Below are 20605 nucleotides of genomic sequence, written 5' to 3'. Positions count from 1 at the left end.
ATGCCCTATAAGGTCCTGAGGACTAAAGTAAACGCTATACAAGACTCACCTTTATAAAATATATGTTATTTTACTTACTGTTTGCTACAATAAGGATTTATTACATTCATATTGTATCAAATCGTTCGATCCGTAGTCAGCCAGTGGCACGTAATCTTTGTGAATAGAATTTATGCATAATGAGTTAAGGAAAACCAATAAGAAAAACAAGTACTAAATTAAGAACAGGCAAGTTGAACTATGTACCGATAATAAACAACGAAATAGACCGAATTGGTCTATAATGTTGTTTACATTTGCTTCCTCACTGCAGTAACAATTAAAGTGAATTTTATTTAAATACAAAATTGAAGTGTCTGTTTGTAATGTTGCGACACTTTTATTTAAAAAAATGAGTCAACAAGTAATTAATTTAAAAAATAAAAAACCCGACTGCACCAAAAAGGCTGAAGTAGAATTTCTAAAAGCAGTGAAATAGGCATTTCATTATTTTTATCCAGAAAGCCAAATACAAAGTTTCATAGTAGGTGTCTGCTTCAAAAACAAAAGATGTTCAAACAATATTATCCTATTTTATCCTCGTAGTGTTCATTTACGCTATATAAAGAACCTATGTGTAAAATTCCAGCACGCTAAGTTCAGCGGTTTCCCTTTGCGTTGATCTATGGCACAGCAACTCTCTCATTTAGCCAGACAGTCATCTCGATGTGTATATACGAGTATATATGTACTAGCTGACCCGGCAAACGTTGTGTTGCCATATAAATAAAAAAATGTTAAGGATGAACAACCCTTATCACTTAGGTGTAAAAAAATAGATAGTGGCCGATTCTCAGACCTACTGAATATGTATATAAAATTTGGTGAAAATCGGTGAAGCCGTTTCGGAGGAGTACGGTAACTAACACGAGAATGTTATATATAAGATATATTATATAATGTATGTGTAATCTCCTCTTAATTTCCTTTATTTTGACACCCTACTCGATAGGTTTGGTTAACTTTTTTAAAACGTGTTACTATTTTGCGAAAAAATTCACCATTTACGGTCTATAAAATATATAACTTCAGTAAATCAAAGTTTCGGTCATTATTTTACCTCATTAGAGGTAGCATTTCATTATTTTTATCCAACAAGCCTGATACAAAATGTCATAGTGTTTGCTTCAAAATTGACGATTGTTCAAATGAACTTTTAACCCTTATTTTACCCTCTACGGGGTTGATTTTTCGGAGGGGGATAAATAAGTGCGTCCTTGTTCCTATCCAGAAAGCCAAATACAAAATTTTATAGTAGTTGCTTCAAAATTAAAGGATTTCAAAAAAACTGTTTTCCACTATTTTACCCTCTTAAGGGTAGAATTTCCAAAACGCCTTTCTTAGTACTTATTCAAGCTATATAGAGAACCTGTGTGCAAAATTTCAGAACTGTAAGATTCTTGGTTTAGGCTGTACGTTGATTTCTGAAAAATGAAAAAGTCATTTAGTTAGTCAGTCAGTCAGTCACCTTACTGTTTTATATATATACAAATATGTTTTTATAATCTCCGTTTAATTTCCTTTCATTTGATACCCTACTCGATAGGTTCGGTTAACTTTTTTTTTTAAATGTGTTACTATTTCGCGCCAAAAATCCGCCATTTTGTTTTTTTTTACTAACACCTATCTAAGGACACTCGGGTCATTGAGACAAATATAATGACACTTTAACTGTTGAAATTCATCCAGCCGTTTGTTAGATCGGATCAAGTAAAGAAAGACAAACATACAAGATACGCGCGAAAAACATAACCCTTCCTTGGCAGTCGGGTAAAAAACGTTGGTAAAACCGCGGGTTAGGGACAGTTCGTCTGTAAACAAGTAAAAATAAAGCTTCCTACTCCCGTTCATTGATATATAGGAGCTTCACAGCTGAATAACCAAATATGTTTTTGGCATTACGCATGAATAGCCTTCAATTTCAATTAAATGACAAAATCTCTGTAAAAATGTTTGCATTAACATACTTGGTAATAAAATGTTCCGTTGTCATTTAATACACCGTCTAGAAAAGATATTAGTGGATCTTAACTGATAAGTTAGCAATGTCAAAAAAACGATTGTTTACATATGAATCACCATGTCATTTAATAACACTCGACATGGTCGCGTAGTCCGTTCTTCCCACCACCATCTGCTTGCAGTACCTACACAGCTATACTACAAAAAATAAATGAAGTTTCCTATTGGTGGATTTAACCCATATGCGTAGCTTAGCTGTCTCTGTCCCTGTAGTTCCGGGACCAGAAAGGGCTACGGTATCCCCTGCCTGTCGTAAGAGGCGACTAAAAGGGGGCTTCTGGGGTTGCGGGCAGCAAGAGTGGGAGCTCGAACCGCCCGGTAAGCGACCCCGGGAAGGACGACGGTATGTGTGGTCGCATACCGTCGTGCCCACCAGATGGTGTGGCGAGCGTCACGCTCACCTGGGCGGAGCCCGACGGGGCACCGCGCTAAGAGGACTCCAGTTGCGTTCCGTTGGAGATCCCGGAGTCCTCTACTCCCGGAGAGCTCCCACGACACCGGGTACCTTTTGAAGGTTTCCCCCTCGATAACAAAAACAAAAGCTTAGCTCTCTCACATAACCCACGTGGAAAGGCGGCCTTATGTTATGAAATAAGATAAACAATGTTAATGGTATTAAAACAAGGTAATTAATATCAGAACAGGCGTTTCCTAGAATTTTCCCTTTACACAAACCACCTACCCGTTTACGCTACACAACCGAATACAAAAATAAAACAAAATTACCTAACAAAACCTGTTAATTCAAAATTTCTGTTTAGAATATACGATTATTTGCGTAATATAATAATAAACCTGTTGGTTGAACTAACTTGAGGAAAAGTTAAACAGATTTAAACTGAATTCCGACCGCTAGTAGGTAAATATGATTTTTATTTAAGTCTATATTAGATTTAAATTAGAGGCTTGGCCATAGTTAAATGGACGAATTTCTGGGGCATTTTTTCCGCATACATTTATACGACGTTTTCCTTCACCGTTTAAGCATTTGTCTAAATTCCAATACGCACGTCGAAATGTATAGGATTCGGGATTTCAACCTCAAATCAATATAAGATACTAAATTGAAAAAAAAAAACGAAGAAAAAAAGATTTTTACAACAATATTTCGGATAGTGTAGAGCGTCATATTCGTAGCTTTGGTAGGTTCTATCCTCAATAAACTTTTTTTTTATTTCTCAGACATATAGAGAATCAGCGAGCGAACTAAAATACCACCATTGTTAACTAGAACAAATCATATAATAACCACACTTACTCGTATGATGTCCATGACCTTGTGTAACGGTTTCCCTCTATACAACTGCTGGTGGCAGACTAACTGATAGTAGTCCACAATCCGTCTCCTTATTGTACTGTTGTCCTGCTGCATTGCTAGCCAATCCAGACCGCCGTCGCTGCAGTCCCACTTATTATCTAAACATTTAAAAAAAATATGTCAATTCCTATGATGCATATGTAACACATAGCTAATTATTGTTGGACGAAGTTGCGCGCGCCGTTGTATTATGTATTGTATAATGTATTATTTTATCTTTTAATATTTTAAGTAGCAACGAGCCTTATCAATCAGGAATTCAGGAAGAGGTGTGGCTATGGCGCCTCTAGAGTCGAGCCTCGAAAAGATCTACCAGCTTTAATATTAAAATATACGGTATTTTTAATACCAGTAGTAAAATTGACGACGAATTTATTTTTGTCTTGCCCTTGAATGTGTTACAGACTTCCCAATGACGAGGGTTGCTTAAATATGTGGATTTATATTTGAGTTAGAAGATACTGATTGGATAATATTTTCTTTTATTCTTATATAATGTGCTTGTCTACAAATGTTCGAATTTGCATATTTTAAATAAGAGTTTCATTATACTCAGTTTAACGTATACGCAAAAAAGCTTTACAAACTAATAACATGAATAAAATTACCGTGTAAGTTGCAGTTTTTTCGTATGCATATAAATACATAAATAAATATTTCAAAACTACAGACTAGGAGTTCTTGTGTAACGGCTAGGGTGTATTAGGCATGTTCCTGAAGTTATCTATATAAATATCGAAAATATCTTTATATTATTCCTATAATTGAGAAAATAGAAAATTTCAACGTGGTAGGTATTATCAACATATAATAATCAAAACTTTCACAAAACTTCCCATTTCACTTTCTGGACCGACAAATTTTAAGTATCTATGTGTAAAATATTGACAAATGCACCTATTACATTATTATATATATATGTATATATATATATATATATATATATATATATATATATATATATATTTATATTCAACATCGTCATAAAGTTAAAGCACAAATAAATTTGAGGAAACTGATGCTACTAATGGAATGCAGATCAAAAGTTATAACAGCTGTTTATTGTCTACCGCTTTGAGGCCTTCGGCTTGATAGACATTCCTTAGATAAACCGAATGTTTTCTGCCTTGCGTAACCATGCTCAAAGAATGATTTTCCCTGAGAATGTTGAAGTTAATGTTTTGTTACATACATTGAGACATACATATTTACTAGATTGTTTTTTTATATATATATGTATATACAATCAATCATACAATCAAAAAATTAATACGTACATTGATTAATTAGAACTACAGTTACGAATGCTACAACTCTTGCGTTTACGAACGTCGTAGGTACCTGTGATAAATGAAGTGAACGGGACGCCTAATATTGTGCTCTCTGTCGCACTTACCGACTTTACGGAAAGCGTGGTTTACGTTTAATACAACAATAGTGGTTATTGTCTTCATCATCAACCCATTACTGTCCCACTGCTGGGCACGGGTCTCCCCTTAGAATGAGAAGGATTAGGCCATAGTCCACCGCGCTGGCCCAGTACGTATTGGTAGACTTCACATACCTTTGAGATTTTTTTTTTTGTTTTTTAAATCTCTCAGGTATGTAGGTTTCCTCACGATTCCTTCACCGTTTAGCAAGTGATAATTAGTTTCTAATACGCACATAACTTTGAAAAATCAGAGGTGCGTGCCTGGGATTTGAACCTCGGACCCCTCGATCGAGAGGCGAAGTTTCTTAACCACTAGGCTATCACTGCTTATCAATCAATTCATTCAATCTAACTTAATTCCATTGTACTCGACTTATTAATTATAGACATTAATTAATAAGTCTATATACTACCTTAAGACATTTATTTTTTTTACTTAATGTGATATTTTAAAAATGTGTAAAATGTACCTAATAATGCATGATGTGATTACTCGTAATAGTAAGAACAGTTGGAATGTATACTTTGAGCTTATTTAAAATTTATTCATGTAAACACTGTTTCTTATGTGAATAATCCATTTAATAAATAAATAAATAAACTATATAAGCGATAATTATAATTTGTTATAATAATATAAGTAGTATATAGTATATTAAAGTACTTAACTTTTGTCGGATTCCATATTCGTTTATTGATAAGTGTCATGCCGCAAGGCGTCCCTAGCGCTAATTACTTGTATTACCTCATGGGTACAACATTACATGGGTAAACTCATTAGTAACATTCGTTAGCATTACCAAAAACTATACATTGACGGTAGGTCTGCGACAAAAACATTATACTAAATCTTGTTAGTGTTTTGGCGTCATTTTTATCATGATGTTGAAGTCAATTTTTATTTAATGTCCGATTTATTTTCAAATAAAGTAAATACGTCCTATAAAGTTGTATAAAAAACTCATTGGAGTAAGGTAAACACAGTGGATTTAGAATCAATTATGGTGACACCAAAGACGTTTTCTCGTTAACCAATATTTGATGGCGGTTAGGTTCGAGGGGCAAAGAAAGGGGTTTGGTAATTGGAATTCTAATCCTGTCTATTAATATAGCAAATACCTAAGTTTCAGCGCCTAGATTATCGATTTTCCTATGATGTTTTGACTACGACCGAAGAAATTTCCTAAGCTCAGCAGTATAACATTCTAACAGACTACAAAAATCAAAGAACGTGGGCATAACACTTTAATAACGAATAGTTTGGCTACTTACCACTCAAATACACTCTTTCAAGCCGTTCAGGGCCAGTTAAAGTGGTATGTTTCAAGTGCCTTAAAACATTTCCTCGAAGGTCCAATATCCTTAACTCGAGCATTCTTCTAATAACATCTGGCGGAATCTCCCATAGCGACGTTAGACCATGAACTGCTATTTTCTGCAATTAATATTAAAATAAAATATACTGAACTAATTGAAAGGTGGAAATCCAGTGGTTCGTTCGATGAAGTTTCCCTATAATTTCTAGCGTGAAGCAGTTTTTGTGTTTCGGTCAAAAAGAGGTATGCCGTGGCTACAGAGTCGACCACACGAATGGCAACACACTGTTGTATTTGAAGTTGATTATAGATGGACGCCAGTGACCACTTACCATCAGGTGTTACAGAGTTACAAGGTTACTATTACACATACTCGTTTTCTATTTCAATGTTATAAAAAAATAAATGAAGACTTTTGTGGATCAATCGTCTTATGTCTCTATTTCTATTTGAATGGCGAGGTGTTCTTATATAGTCTGGAGTATAAAGAGCGTTATAAAATAAGGCATTTTTGTGTTTTCGGGGGAGAAACTTCTGAAAATTACCCAGTGCCGTGGGATCGCTACGGGGTTATGTGTGATTTTTAGAGGACTCCGGGATCTCCGAAAGAACGCAACTGGAGTCGTCTGAACGCGCGGCCTCGTAGAGTCCGGCCAGGTGACCATGATGGTAACCACATTCTAGTGCGCTTCCCGGGGTCGCTGGCCGTAACCCTATTCTGGTTCCAAAGCTAACGTATTATCGCTTGTAAAATCAATAGTATAATATTATATATAGTTTATCTTTATCTACAATAAATATACACGTATCAGCAAATACGCGAACCAGATAAGCTAAAATTAGAAAAAGTGCAACATAACATTGTTATCAATGACGTTATAATATGCGAGTTATCGCTCCTAACTTCATCCAACGTTCGTTATTTTAGGACAATTCCTATTAAAGATTGACATTTGACAAATGCTGCCTAATAGAAATTTGATCTTTAGTAGGCATAACTTATATTGATTTTTTTTATAATAACGACCGTAAAAATACCCCATGCAGATTTATATTTTTTTCTTAAATTACTAATGTTGAGCTTAAGCCTCGGGTAATTCTCAAATATTTTTCGGTTATTACTTTACAAAATATGAAAGTATTAAAATTGTCCAAAATTCTAAAAAAAAAAATATATTTTAAAAAATATCCCATTCGAAAAACACGACATTATTTTTGTATTGTTTGCCCAAAAATCGTTTCTTTTACGGCACAAGTGTAACTATATAGGCACATATTAGAATTTTATGCAAAGTGATTTACGTTATTGAAAACAGAGAAGAGCCCTCGATAATCTATTTGATGAATAAAGCTGTGTAGGTGATTTCCTTAATCGAATTAAATAGGTATACGAAACCCAATATGATCCTGAATAATAAGAATTATTCTGAAATTGAAATTTCCTTTACAATTTCTTAGGTAAGAGACGAAACACAATATACTTATTATAATATATCTCAAATAATCGCTTTCCATAAATCTTTTACAATTATCATATAAGAGAATATAATTAACAGTAAGGTGGTACATTCTTTTAAGATACAGTATCTTATAAAACAATTATTATCTAACTACATGTAACTCAAAACATAAACATTAAAACAGCAATTAGGCGAGATATATTAAAACGCGTCATGGTGTCATGAGACACAATGTAATTAATTGCCTCCGATGTTTCACTGAAATACGAAGCATGATTACCTTACGTTTAATTTAGATACGGATTTTAAGAGCCTTGTTAGGCGTTGTCTTCGCCACATTAAGCCCTCAGAAACATAATGAATATGAGGAATATTATGTAAATAAAATACTTGAAGAGGATTCCTATTTAAAAATTCATACTATCTTATATGATTCAGACGGCTCAAGATCAGTCAGAGTGGTGCAGATTTAAACGGAAAGACTTTGTGACAGTAATATGATTATGAACTCATTTTTTTTTATATATATAATATAGGAGTAGCAGACAAGCATGCACTCCACCTGATGGTAAGTGGCTACTGCCGCCCATGGACATCTGTAATCAACCCCAGATAGATTTGGATATTCCTACCTAAGGACGGCCACAGATGCACCGCTACCCCTGAAGACTAAGCTGGAACGCCTCGAAAAAGTCTGTCTCCCTTACCACATTCTTCAAACCGGAACACAGCCGCGCCTCACACTGCTGTTATTAGGTAGAAATAGGTGTGACGGTGGTGCCGCCGGAGTCGAACCACAGAGGGACCACAACAACCACCTTCAGAATATATTTTTACTACAGATATTTCTATTTACTATTTGTCTGTATGATGCATCAATATGCATTATCAGTAACATCAGTACGTTACTGATAATCGCACGTAATAACTAAACACTTTGTGGATTTCGATAAGATTACATTTTACCAGTAATGAGCTTTAACGAACTTTGTATGAAGGCATTTAATTATTTATAGACTTGAATAAATTATTAGAGAAATGTAAGTGAAGCGAAATCGTTTTCACCACCTAGGAGCTGGCTAGAACTACCTAAAGTTATAAATATATATATATAACTATAACTATATATATATAACTATATATATATATATATATATATAAATGCTTACAGCAACTAGTGCTTTATACTTTATCTCTGGTCGACACTCAAAGAAATATACTCAACTTATGTATACTCTTCTTATCAAACATATTATACGAAAAACTTCTAATGTATCGTAAGAAATACTGTATATTTACTACCAATTTTCTAGTATTCTATTCCTATATATAATTAAAGAAAAACAATAGTTATTAATATGTTGTCAAACTTTTTTGATAAGGATATAGGTATACGTATACATATAGCCACAAAGATGAACCGTAAAAAGTTCTAGCAACTTGTAATGACATCACAACAGACGGACTTGACAAAACGACCAGTCATTAGTGCCGCACGAACGCACTGATAATTTAAAACCAAAGTAAGAAACAAACATTAAAAATAAAAAGAAATCCCAACTCCCTCCCATCCCAACATCCCAACTCCCAACTAAGAGGAGGTGATGATTTTGAAACAGCTAAACGAATTTTCTTTAATGTTATCTGAAAACACTCTCATAAAATATCACTTTTAAACATAATAAAACAAAATCGATTCATCCGTTCAGAAGCTATGATTAAGCAAACATACACATAAATATATGTTCAATTCATAGTCGTCGAGAATTCATAGGGTTAAAAAATGTATTCAGACTTAATTGACAATTGTTCTTTCTGAAAAAATCACTCTTTAAACGTTTGACAAGAAACTAATGGAACAATGTCTCATCAAAATTGTAAATGAAGGATTATATGACAAGCCCAACGAAAAAGCAGATAAATCTGTCTTCTACGTCTTTTTACAACGTTTTTTACCCACTGCGGAAGGTAATGATTTTCGAGAGCATGTATGTTTATATGTATGTTACATCTTATATATAAAATTCTCGTGTCACAATGTTAGTTACCGTACTCCTCCGAAACGGCTTTACCGATTTTCACCAAATTTTATATGCATATTCAATAGGTCTGAGAATCGGCTACTATCTCTTTTTCATAATCCTAAGTGATAAGGGTTGTTTACCTTTAACATTTTTTTATTTATATGGCAACACAACGTTTGCCGGGTCAGCTAGTTATTTATATACTATTTTTGGCATGCACTACAGCCCAAACATACAAAGGGAGATCTCCCGCCGAGCAAGATATCATGCCCGGGAAGCAGCCGGGTTTGACAGTCTCCACAGGAAGTCGCCACATTGTATACTCCACAATGTAAAATAGTAATAAGTAGCTACAGAGACTATCAGAAATATTACTACAACAGTTCATATAATTTGCAATGTAATATTATTTTAGATGTATTTACCAACTAAAACTTACTTATTTGTCTGTCAAATGCGCCACACGATTTATATTTGAATAATTTACAATCGATACAAATAAATTACAAAATGGCTTAAACCGTCTATAGCCATGTAGGTATATGAACGCTTTATACGCTTCATATCTAATATTGTTTGATATTAATTTCGTAGCAAACTTACATAATTATATTACAGTTTATTACTACAATACAACACCACATAATTTAGGCTGTACATTTACTAGGCTTTAAATTAATTTAGGTATTACTCTTCACCACTGTGTTATATAAAGTGTAATACAGTTAATTATTCAAGTTATATAAAGTCTAATAACTTCGTTAGCATGAAGAGATCAAAAGAGACAATATTTTTATAGTAGCAAACGAGCATGTAGTCCACATGATGAAAGTGGCAACTGCCGCTCATGGACATTGGACCTCGATAAATAATCAGCCGCAGGTAGGATTACAGTATTGCCTGAGGTCAGCCAAAGATGCATTACTACCCCTACCAAGTTCACAAGCCTTGTATAAAGGTTCCCTCTTACCAGACCCATTAAAACAGAACACAGCAGCCCTTAACACTACTGTTACAAGATAGAAATAGGTGTGACGGTGGTGCCTTAGGAATAAACCCATGAAGAGTTTACAAACATAAAAATATAAAAAAGTTTATTCAGATCTGACTTAAAAAGTAAGCATTAAATTAAACATGTGTCTGAAAAAAGCGGTAGCATTTATACTAAGTACTTTTACTTAATTAAAAAAAATTTTTTTTTTATCAATTTTTATCGCAGCAAAGATTTCTAATACATATGTATATGCAAATATGTAAGTGTATGTGCGAAAGTCACCATCAAAGAACCTGTCATTTTAAGACACGCGTTATACAGGATCCGATGCTTGTCAGATGAAAAGTATTTTATATCACGGCGTGCGTAAATTGACGTTTTACGCACGCTTCGCGTGCGCAAAACCCCCATTTCCGACCCCGTAATATAAAATTTTATACAACACGCGGACGAAAAATGTTTTTCTGACTCGTGTGATTGCAGTCCTCGCCTGCGGCTCGGCCTGCAAACTCGCACTTGTCAGAAAAAAATTTTTCGTCCTCGTATTGTAATGTACTATTTTATGAAATAAGATGTTAGAAAATCTTGTAAAAGATTAGTTCACTAAACGATGGTAAACAATCTTAAATATGATAAACCGTTCAAGAATCACAGTTAGTAAGATTGAAAACTGAATACTTGAAGCGTATGAATATTCTTATACTCCCGACTCGCCAAAAAAATAAATATAAATCTAAAATACGAGGAGCACAATATTCTAACGTAGGTTAGTTTACGTTTTTTCTTCACAATAGTTATTTGGTCCGATAAACGTAGCCTTGGTCTATTTCTTTTCCACCATTTACTCATTTTATTTTCAAAAAAGCTGTGGCAATCTATTTCGATTCACCTGATTTTCATCAATCATCATCAACACCCCATTACTGTCCCACTGCTGGGCACGGGTCTCCTCTCATAATGAGAAGGATTAGGCCATAGTCCACCGCGCTGGCCAAGTACGTATTGGTAGACTTGACATACCTTATGACATTTTTTTTTATAAATCTCCCAGGTATGCAGGTTTCCTCACGATGTTTTCCTTCACCGTTTAGCAAGTGATAATTAATTTCTAATACACATAATTTTGAAAAATCAGAGGTGTGTGCCTAGGATTTGAACCTAGGACCCCTAGATCGAGAGGCCGAGTTTCTTAACCACTAGGCTATCACGGATTTTAGACAAGCGCATTTTTTACACATTCACCTTCATCATCTCTAACATACTTAGAACTATAAGTTAAGAAAAGAGTGTATTTACCTCAATTTTACTCGTCTCGTCGAAGTGTCCTTTGAAATTAGTAATATCGGTACAGTTTACGATATCTAAAGTCCTTAGTTCTGGATAATATTTTTGCAGGCGTCCCACGTCGAGGCAATCCCCCGGCCATTCCATCACACTCAAATGCGTTACGTCGTACCTAAAACATGGATCAAACTTTGATACTTAATATAACTTAGAATATTAAACATCTCAAAGTATTATACATAATCTTAGATTAGGACTTTATTCCCTCGCTGATCTTGAAAGGAAAGATTTACCGTATATAAGTATCAAATACCTTTTTACTCGAAAGATTTTAAAGCTAATAACTTTGTTCTCTTTACTATGTATATACAAAGCCTACCCATTTAGTTTTCAGAGGTAACGCGAAAGATTTAAGAATCGGCCATCGGGCTAGACCAACACTGAGTACTATCTAATGTAATTAAAAATGCGATTATCAAAAATTCGCCTTTTCTTCGATCACCTTTCAAAATAGGAAGGCTTTAGATCATAGGTCACCAACACTTAGGGCCAATTGAAGATAAGTTAACTTCAAATAAGTACCACTGAATCCTTCGAAAAATCAGAGATGCCTGAGATTTTCCCACAATTGCCGAATATAAAATCAACTAAGCTGCCACTGCTTTGAAGCATTTTCGTAGTTAAAGGAGACCTAAACTGCCCAAACGGTGTCACTCTACCTCTTTATTAGTTTTGTGTTACTTAAATGTATTCATAGTTAGGTAATAATCAAACTATTTTGTTATGATTAAGTTAAATATTAGCTTTTAAGGATAATATGGTCCATTAATATTTCTTTTGTTTGTTTGTTTGCGATGTTCTCATTCACATTTATGTACGAGTACGAGAACCTACTGAGTACCGACACATATGTGGCACGAATGAACAAAAAATAGAAATACTTAAACATACTTGAACTTCAAAGGTTCAACCTGAATACTTCTAAAGAAATAGACTTGTAAGAGTGTACAAAAATATATTTAACACGCTTAGCGACAACTTTCAAAGCGCTTATGTATACAATACATGTAGATTGTAGGTATGTCGTCAACGCATTATTGCCCCACCGCTGGGCTTGGGTCTCCTGTTGGTGTGAAAGCTTTAGGCCATAGTACACAGCACATAGAGATGCTATAGAGCTATACACATATACACACACACATACATAGTACACATACATAGTACACAGCACATATAGATGCAGAGATGATGATAGAGATAGTACATAGAGATCGCTGATTAGCGATAAGGCCGCCTGTTGTATTGTTTTATATTTGTATGTTACTTTGTTATTTCATGTTGTGTTGGTACAATAAAGTGTATTATTATTATTATTATTATTACACAGCGCATTGATGGACTACACAGTACACACATTTATGTAAACTTTTTTATATATCCGATAGGTTTAATTAAATTTTCTTTCACCAACTTCATCGTTTAAGCAAGTTACAATTAGTTTCAAATACGCACATAACTTATAGTAAAATACTCGTGTCACAGTTTTCGTTGCCATACTCCTCCGAAACGGCTTGACCGATTTTGATGAAATTTATTGTGCTTATCCGGTATCTATGAGAATCGGCCAACATCTATTTTTCATCCCCCTAAGTGATAAGGGTTGTTCACCCTTAACATTTTTTTATTTATATGGCGACACGACGTTTGTCGGGTCAGCTAGTAACTTATAAAACCTGACGTGTGATCCTGGGATTCGAACCTCGGATTACCACCACCAATTAAAAAAACATTAAAACGTCCGTTTTGTTTTATTCTGTTCATACTACTAAACTAGTTACTATATCGGGTATCTATAAATAACTGTAAGCAATAGGTTTGTCACCCTTACTACCTACTATATTTAGTTCAGTTGTACTATATAGGTATTATCAATGACATTTTATACTAGGTTATACATCTATGGGTATTATAGACAACATATTGTTTTAGTACAAACATACTCTATTTTAATCAGAAAAGATGTCGAGACTCTTCCCCGAAATCGTTTCAATAAGCAGAGGTTTCCAATATAATATTTACAAATAGTACGAAGTCATCAGAAAAATGTAATATATTAATTACAGTGAAACGGGAAATAATCAACGTTTTGTATCAATAAGTATATTTTATCTAAGTACTTTAATTTCCAGTAACATTTTTGCAATGATTTTGTAAGACACACTCTTTGTTGAAAAAAGGTTGTTATTCTAATATTGTTCACTTAATATGAGACAACTTTAGAAAGGCGGACTACATGCTTCTTTACTACTAACATTTTTTTTATAATATAGGAGTAGCAGACGAGCATGCAGTTCACCTGATGGTAAATGGCTACTGCCGCCCATGGACATCTGTAATCAACCCCAGATAGGATTAGATATTCCTACCTGAGGTCGGCCACAGATGTGCCACTACCCCTGAGGACTAAGCTGGGACGTCTCGGAAAAGTATGTCTCCCATACCTCACCCTTCAAAACGGAACACAGCGCCTAACACTGCTCTTAGGTAGAAATAGGTGTGGCGGTGGTATCGCCCAAGTGGATCCACAAAGGGTTCTACCACCTTCAATCATAATAAACTTACTTCACACCGTCGAGCCAATGCCCAGCGATTCCTCTAGAACACATCAGATGATGGTCTCTTAGCGAGCAGAACGCTGAAGATGTGTATTCCGCTAATGAACACGCTCTTAAAACTGGAACAGTTTCATTTGTTCTTCGAAGCTGGACACCCGGAGTTGCCGCTCGTATGACACTCAAAAGTAATGTCACTCTTAAATCTGAAACAAAAACGTAGAATTAATTTCCCTTCTTACTGGAAAGGCAACTCTATACGCCTTTATTCAATCAGTCATTTTAATTAATTGCAAGCTCGCGCCATTTGTTTTTCCCGCCCGAATCTACCTTTTTCTTTTTTATAGTGTATTCAGCCAGCAGCATTTAATGTGAAGCTATAATGATCGTTGCGTAAACGATTTAAACATGTAAATAATGTGCTTTAATTATTATTTAATAAGCGATAACTTATTTTTAATTATATTATATTTTAATTTTATATTTTTGAGAGAAAATATTGTTATTTTACATACTTCTTTTTTTGAATTCTTGACAAATAAAAACATTTTTAGAGAAAATTTACGAATAAATAACTAATACTGCGAAATTAACGTAATAAATAAATAATTATTTCAAATATTTTAGGGACATTTTAGCACGGAGACGTGGCAAATAGTACATTACAATACGAGGACGAAAAATTTTTTTCTGACAAGTGTGAGTTTGCAGGCCGAGCCGCAGGCGAGGACTGCAATCACACGAGTCAGAAAAACATTTTTCGTCCGCGTGTTGTATAAAATTTTATATTACGGGGTCGGAAATGGGGGTTTTGCGCACGCGAAGCGTGCGTAAAACGTCAATTTACGCACGCCGTGATATAAACTTTTTTACGCAACTATTTCATTTCTCAAAACTGGGTACATTTTCTTGTTAGGAGTGAGTAATCTTTACTAATCTATGATTGGTAATAACAATTTCGTGCATATCGTTATTTACTCAATATTTTTTTCATTTTTCAACCGAAATATTTGCATAATTTTATTAGTAAAACGGTCTAAATTTGTTACTCGAGTAAATTAAAACTAAGAAACGTAAACAACTGTTACACTTTCTTGGTTCTATAATGACTTTTGCTTGGACGTTTTGATCGCGAAAACAAGTCATTTGCAGCTTCAAAATAATTACATTTTGTTCTGATGAGTAAGCCATTGTAATCCGATAAAATTATTAAAAGCTGCACTTGCGTGCCGCTGATTTTTAAACCAGCCAACCACAACTGTACCCTTACCATGAGTCCTCCAAACTAAACGTTTGTGACAAATTTCGTCTTCATCAGTACCCTTACCTTAGTTTTTACATTTTGACAAATATGTCTGTTTTGGTATTTGTTTACGTATTTGCCCATACAATTTCCAATCAGCGCCCCTAGCGGATTGTGTCAGAACTTGAAAATTGTATGGGCTATGCTATGAGTACCAATTGACCCTTTAATTTCAGCTTCTGAAAAGAAAACGCTAATTATATTTAACTTCTAGAATTTGCAACAGCGTTCCTCGGCCTTTTTACTGATAGGGTTTTCCTTGCGTAAAATATAAAGTTAGAGGTTATAATAATATTATTTGAAAGTACTTTCAATGATAATAAAGTATTATCCCAAAGTATTGATATTATTCAAATTAATCTGAAACAATAACGCTTCGCCCAAATGTTAACTCTATAATTATAATTAAATTATTGAACTCGGACTTTAATCAAATATGAGGTTTAATAAAATTAATATTATATTATAGGAACTGTTTAATTAACATAATATGTTAAATTATATTATATTGTAAAGGCGATAGTATATGTGGTTTAACTAACGCATCACCGCTAGCTCCAGCTATTTCTACATAATAACAACGGTTTTAAACGCTATTATTTTCTGGTTTTAGGGTTTAAGTAAGGCTCGAACAAGTCATTCGAACTTTAGTCGTCAGGGTAGCAATTCATGCATAAATAAATGATAGGGGGAATATAGGTAATGTGCGTAAAATTTAACTTTAAAATTAGAAATAAAAATAAATTAGCAATTCCTAAACATAGATTATGTAAGGTGACTAGATCTTTCATGGGTAACTGTATTCGCTACTGTAATAAAATACCCGACACATTTTGAATCTCACAGAAAAAAAGTCCAAACATGTCGTTAAACAAACGCTATGTAAAAAGCGTACTATAAACTAAGTGATTATTTGACTGACAAAACGGTGTGGTTGAAGTAGTTCCAGCCCCAAATCATTAGGTTTGACATTGTAAAAATGTGTTTTAATTTAAAAGATGGAGTTTCTTTCGCCGCTTCTTCTCCATAACGAAACACCTTGTGAAGTGGCGGTAGTTGTACTGACATTCAAAAAGTGCTCTGATTTGATTGAATGACCATATACAATTAGGTGGACTACACGCTATTTCCCTACATTACAAAAATAAAACCAAAGTTTTAGTCATAATAATTAAATAACGAAAGAGACGTGCACGGGGATGCACCCGCACAGAACTGCTGGTGATCTTCCAATCTTGTATCATTTTACTTGTTAGCATGAAAGTCAATAAGATCGTAACGTGACTGAACAATTTGCACCAAATCATCTGCGATAGATCTACGACCTTCAATACATTAATACATTTATCTCCCAGCCGCTAATTGTTTACGCAAAAGGTTCTTCTAATATGAATCAGGTATTTTTAATATTTAAGGATATGAGTCGTATATATAGGAATTGTCATTTATCTACACATATACGAGTATCTATAATTAAAATTATTATTTATTTTATTATATGGAAAATACATACTATGTGAACTCTATAATCAACCCCGTACATCCTGTAGTAAAGAACTACTTAAGATGGTTTCTGGTTACTTTCTGAGGACTAGTTAGAACACCTCATATATGTTTTAAGGCACCCTTGTTTTAGGGCTAATACAGAAGTAAGAGTGCTGCCTCTAGACTTGCACCATGACGAGTTCAACCAGTTTCAAAAGAAGGCATAAATATAAGGTGATGGAAAAAGTTTTGAAGGAAATTTAAAAGCGCTACATTGTGCTATGCTAAAGGTATATGTACTTCTACAACTCTACCTATGTAAATTCACCTTAAGTAATACTGTAAAACAAAAATATTTTATTTTTAGTATTGTGTTGTTATAGCGGCCACCGTTTTGCATCCTCTGTAAAAATTTCGTGTGTCTATCTATTACGGTTCCGCAGATATAGCCCTGTGACAGACGGACATACGGACACACGGACAGACAGCGAAGTCTTAGTAATATGGTTCCGTTTTTACCCTTTGGGTACGCTCAAATGTTAAAATCCGTCAAGCCGTTTGAGCTAAAGGGTCTGCCAAAGAATAGAACATACATATTTATTTTCGGTCGAATACTCCCCTCTACATTCGGTAAAAAATACCAAGAAATATATAATAAAATTCATTCACATATTACAACGCGTAGGTAGTAGGTAGTTATAGGGAAGTACTTAAAACTATTATTACTTGGAAGTTTAATTTGTGTTAGTTTTTGTTTTATGGATTCCGTGTTCACGTTGACGTGCGAACGTGTAAATTGTTATAAATGGTGTCACCAAATTAGTTTAAGTGTATGTCATTTGTAACTCTTACACACCAAAACAAAGACATCTAAATGTATTTTGACCGTGAATACGGTGGTATTTCTGTTTTGGTTTTACATATTAAAATTGGCTATGTGCGAGTCGAACTTACGGACATAGGGTTCCGCACCACCGACATTTTAGTTTTATTTTTTTTATTTTGTAGTATTTTTTATCAGAGAAGCCATATAAGTGAATGTATTGTGAAAATTCGAACTGTCTATCTATAACGGTTCAAAAGATAAAGCGAAAAATAGCGGTTTCTTGTATGACGACCCCGATTTATTTTGATTTTTTTTTATTCTTAGTAAATATTTGCTGTTATAGCGGCCATCAATATACATACTCTTTGAAAATTTCCAGTGTCAACTTACAACTTGTGGGCCCCATCTGATCAGCCAAAGAAGGCATAGAAGGCTGTTCTTATGGGTCTTAGTTCAAGAGGGTCTTGGGTCTGTATTTTGTTCCTTAAAGGTAATTCGGCCATAAACTGCTCTTATTATAAGAGGAATTGCAAACAGGAAATAGTTAGATAATGTACCTAATCAATATTATTAATCAACGCGTAGCACGTAGCCGCCTACACAGTACACACGTAATCTTTACCTAACGTGTTGTACGCCTACGTTCTTAGGCCCCATTTATATCTACAGACATGTAACGTAACAGACACGGACCGAGGCAGATAAAGATGTGGATGTCCCTGTAGTTTCGGGACTAGAATAGGGCTACGGTATCCCCTGCCTGTCGTAAGAGACGACTAAAAGGGGGCTTCCGGGGTTACGGGCGGCAGATTGGGGGGTCGAGCCGTCCGGCAAGCAACTCCGGGAAGGACGGCGGTGTGTGTGGTCGCATACCGTCGTAAGTACCAGACGGTGTGATGAGTCCTGAAGCTCACCTGGGCGGAGCCCGAAGGGGCAACGCGTTCAGAGGACTCCGGTTGCGTTCCGTTGGAGACCCCGGAGTCCTCTTGGCAACGCCGAGGTCGGCCACCGGGGGGTTTTAGTGCGGTAAGAATCCCACATAACCCTGTGTCGCTCCAACGGCACGGGGTACCTAGCTTTTGAAGGTTTCCCTCGATAAAAAAAAAGATAAAGATGTGGTCTGAAGATCAAAAATTAGTGTATGGGTTATTTTTAATCTTTTAAACAGTGTTACGAGTACATTGTTATGCAAACCGTATTTTTATACCTTTCAATGAAGAAAATAGACTGGATCCCAGTAAAGCGTAGATGAATTTAGTTATTGTTATTATAAAACATATATTATTTCTTATTAATTTCACAATATTTTAAATATATATTTTCAATACTTTGATAATAGTGTTAATATTACATTTTAGGAACAAGATATTAAATCAGAACTAAGATCAATATTCTAATCTGGAAGCTCATCAATGAATATACCAAAAATATTATAACATTTAATGTTTTTTATCATATGTAAAGTAAAAGTAAATAATTTTATTAATTCTGAAGTTTCCTCAGGTTCTGAAATATTACATAGAGCTCAAAATAATAATAATAAAAACTCAAGGAACTTCGAACTCGTGAAAGACGCAACTTTAATCAAATTTATATGTCACCAATTAACAATACCTAAATCTTTTGAACAGGTCTGCATGTATTGGATTGTGCATCATACAATATATTCATATGTTTATAAATGTATTAAAACTGAAATATACAACAAATACAAAAACTTACTTAAAATCATGATATCGCTTTTCCACTTTGATAGTAAAATAAGCTCTTAAAAACACTACAATCTTAATCGAAAAATAATATCTGCAGCGAAAATTTCCACATTACAATCTTGTATCACTTGACTGCCCACAAATAAGTTCGGGGAAAACAAATTATGCGGCCGTAGCCGAGTGTTCTCGCGGAAAACTATGGCCGCTTTTCCGAAGGTTGTGTACGTAAAGCGCGCTCGCCGAACGCGGACGGACTGAAAGCCTGAAAATGGAAATCTCAAACAACGGCTACGCGAAAAACAAACGGATAAAAATCACTGTGCCTGAGGCGAATGAGAAATTGCTTCCTGTATATTTTTAGGGAGAATGAGATTTTAACATACTGAAAATGTTTAAATTAAGTAGATTATAAATTTTATTACAGAATAGAACATTTTTAAATTGAATTAAGATTTGCTGTTTGTATATACCCAATTATGTCTTTTACCACTTATTCATAAATCCGCTGATCCTATGATTTTGAGTGCTAATCTTGCAGTCGATTTTGAAGTACGTACTTATTAAAAAAACAATTATTGATTTTTAACCACATTTAGATTGACCTGGACTATGGTGACTTCAAAAGGTATGTCATCATCAACCTATTAACGTCCCACTGCTGGGCACGGGTCTCCTCTCATAATGGGAAGGATTATGCCATAGTCCACCGTGCTGGCCAAGTGCGTATTGGTAGACTTCACAAACCTTTGAGATTTGTTAAAAGTTTTTCAAAAGGTAT

The 20605-nt window shown here is 34.6% G+C and overlaps 1 protein-coding gene across 1 annotated transcript in view; it reads right to left on the bottom strand.

The window, feature by feature from the left end:
* The window catches only part of swi2 (Protein singed wings 2), a 57883-nt gene extending 37823 nt beyond the window's left edge, over positions 1-20060 (bottom strand). Inside the window, exons 1-5 of the mRNA XM_073093038.1 lie at positions 19838-20060; positions 14512-14707; positions 11902-12061; positions 6084-6246; positions 3320-3477 (exon numbers count right to left, since the gene is read on the bottom strand). Coding sequence (XP_072949139.1) covers positions 3320-3477; positions 6084-6246; positions 11902-12061; positions 14512-14707; positions 19838-19847 — 687 coding nt within the window. The 5' untranslated portion in view covers positions 19848-20060. The remainder of the gene's footprint in view (positions 1-3319; positions 3478-6083; positions 6247-11901; positions 12062-14511; positions 14708-19837) is intronic.
* Positions 20061-20605: the final 545 nt, after the last annotated feature.

Source organism: Epargyreus clarus, unplaced genomic scaffold, assembly GCF_041222505.1.
Source record: "Epargyreus clarus isolate Ecla_fem2 unplaced genomic scaffold, WU_Ecla_fem_2.2 ptg000004l, whole genome shotgun sequence".
Classification (NCBI taxonomy): domain Eukaryota; kingdom Metazoa; phylum Arthropoda; class Insecta; order Lepidoptera; family Hesperiidae; genus Epargyreus; species Epargyreus clarus.
The sequence above is the reverse complement of the archived record's forward strand: the minus strand, read 5'-3'. Positions and strand labels throughout refer to the sequence as shown.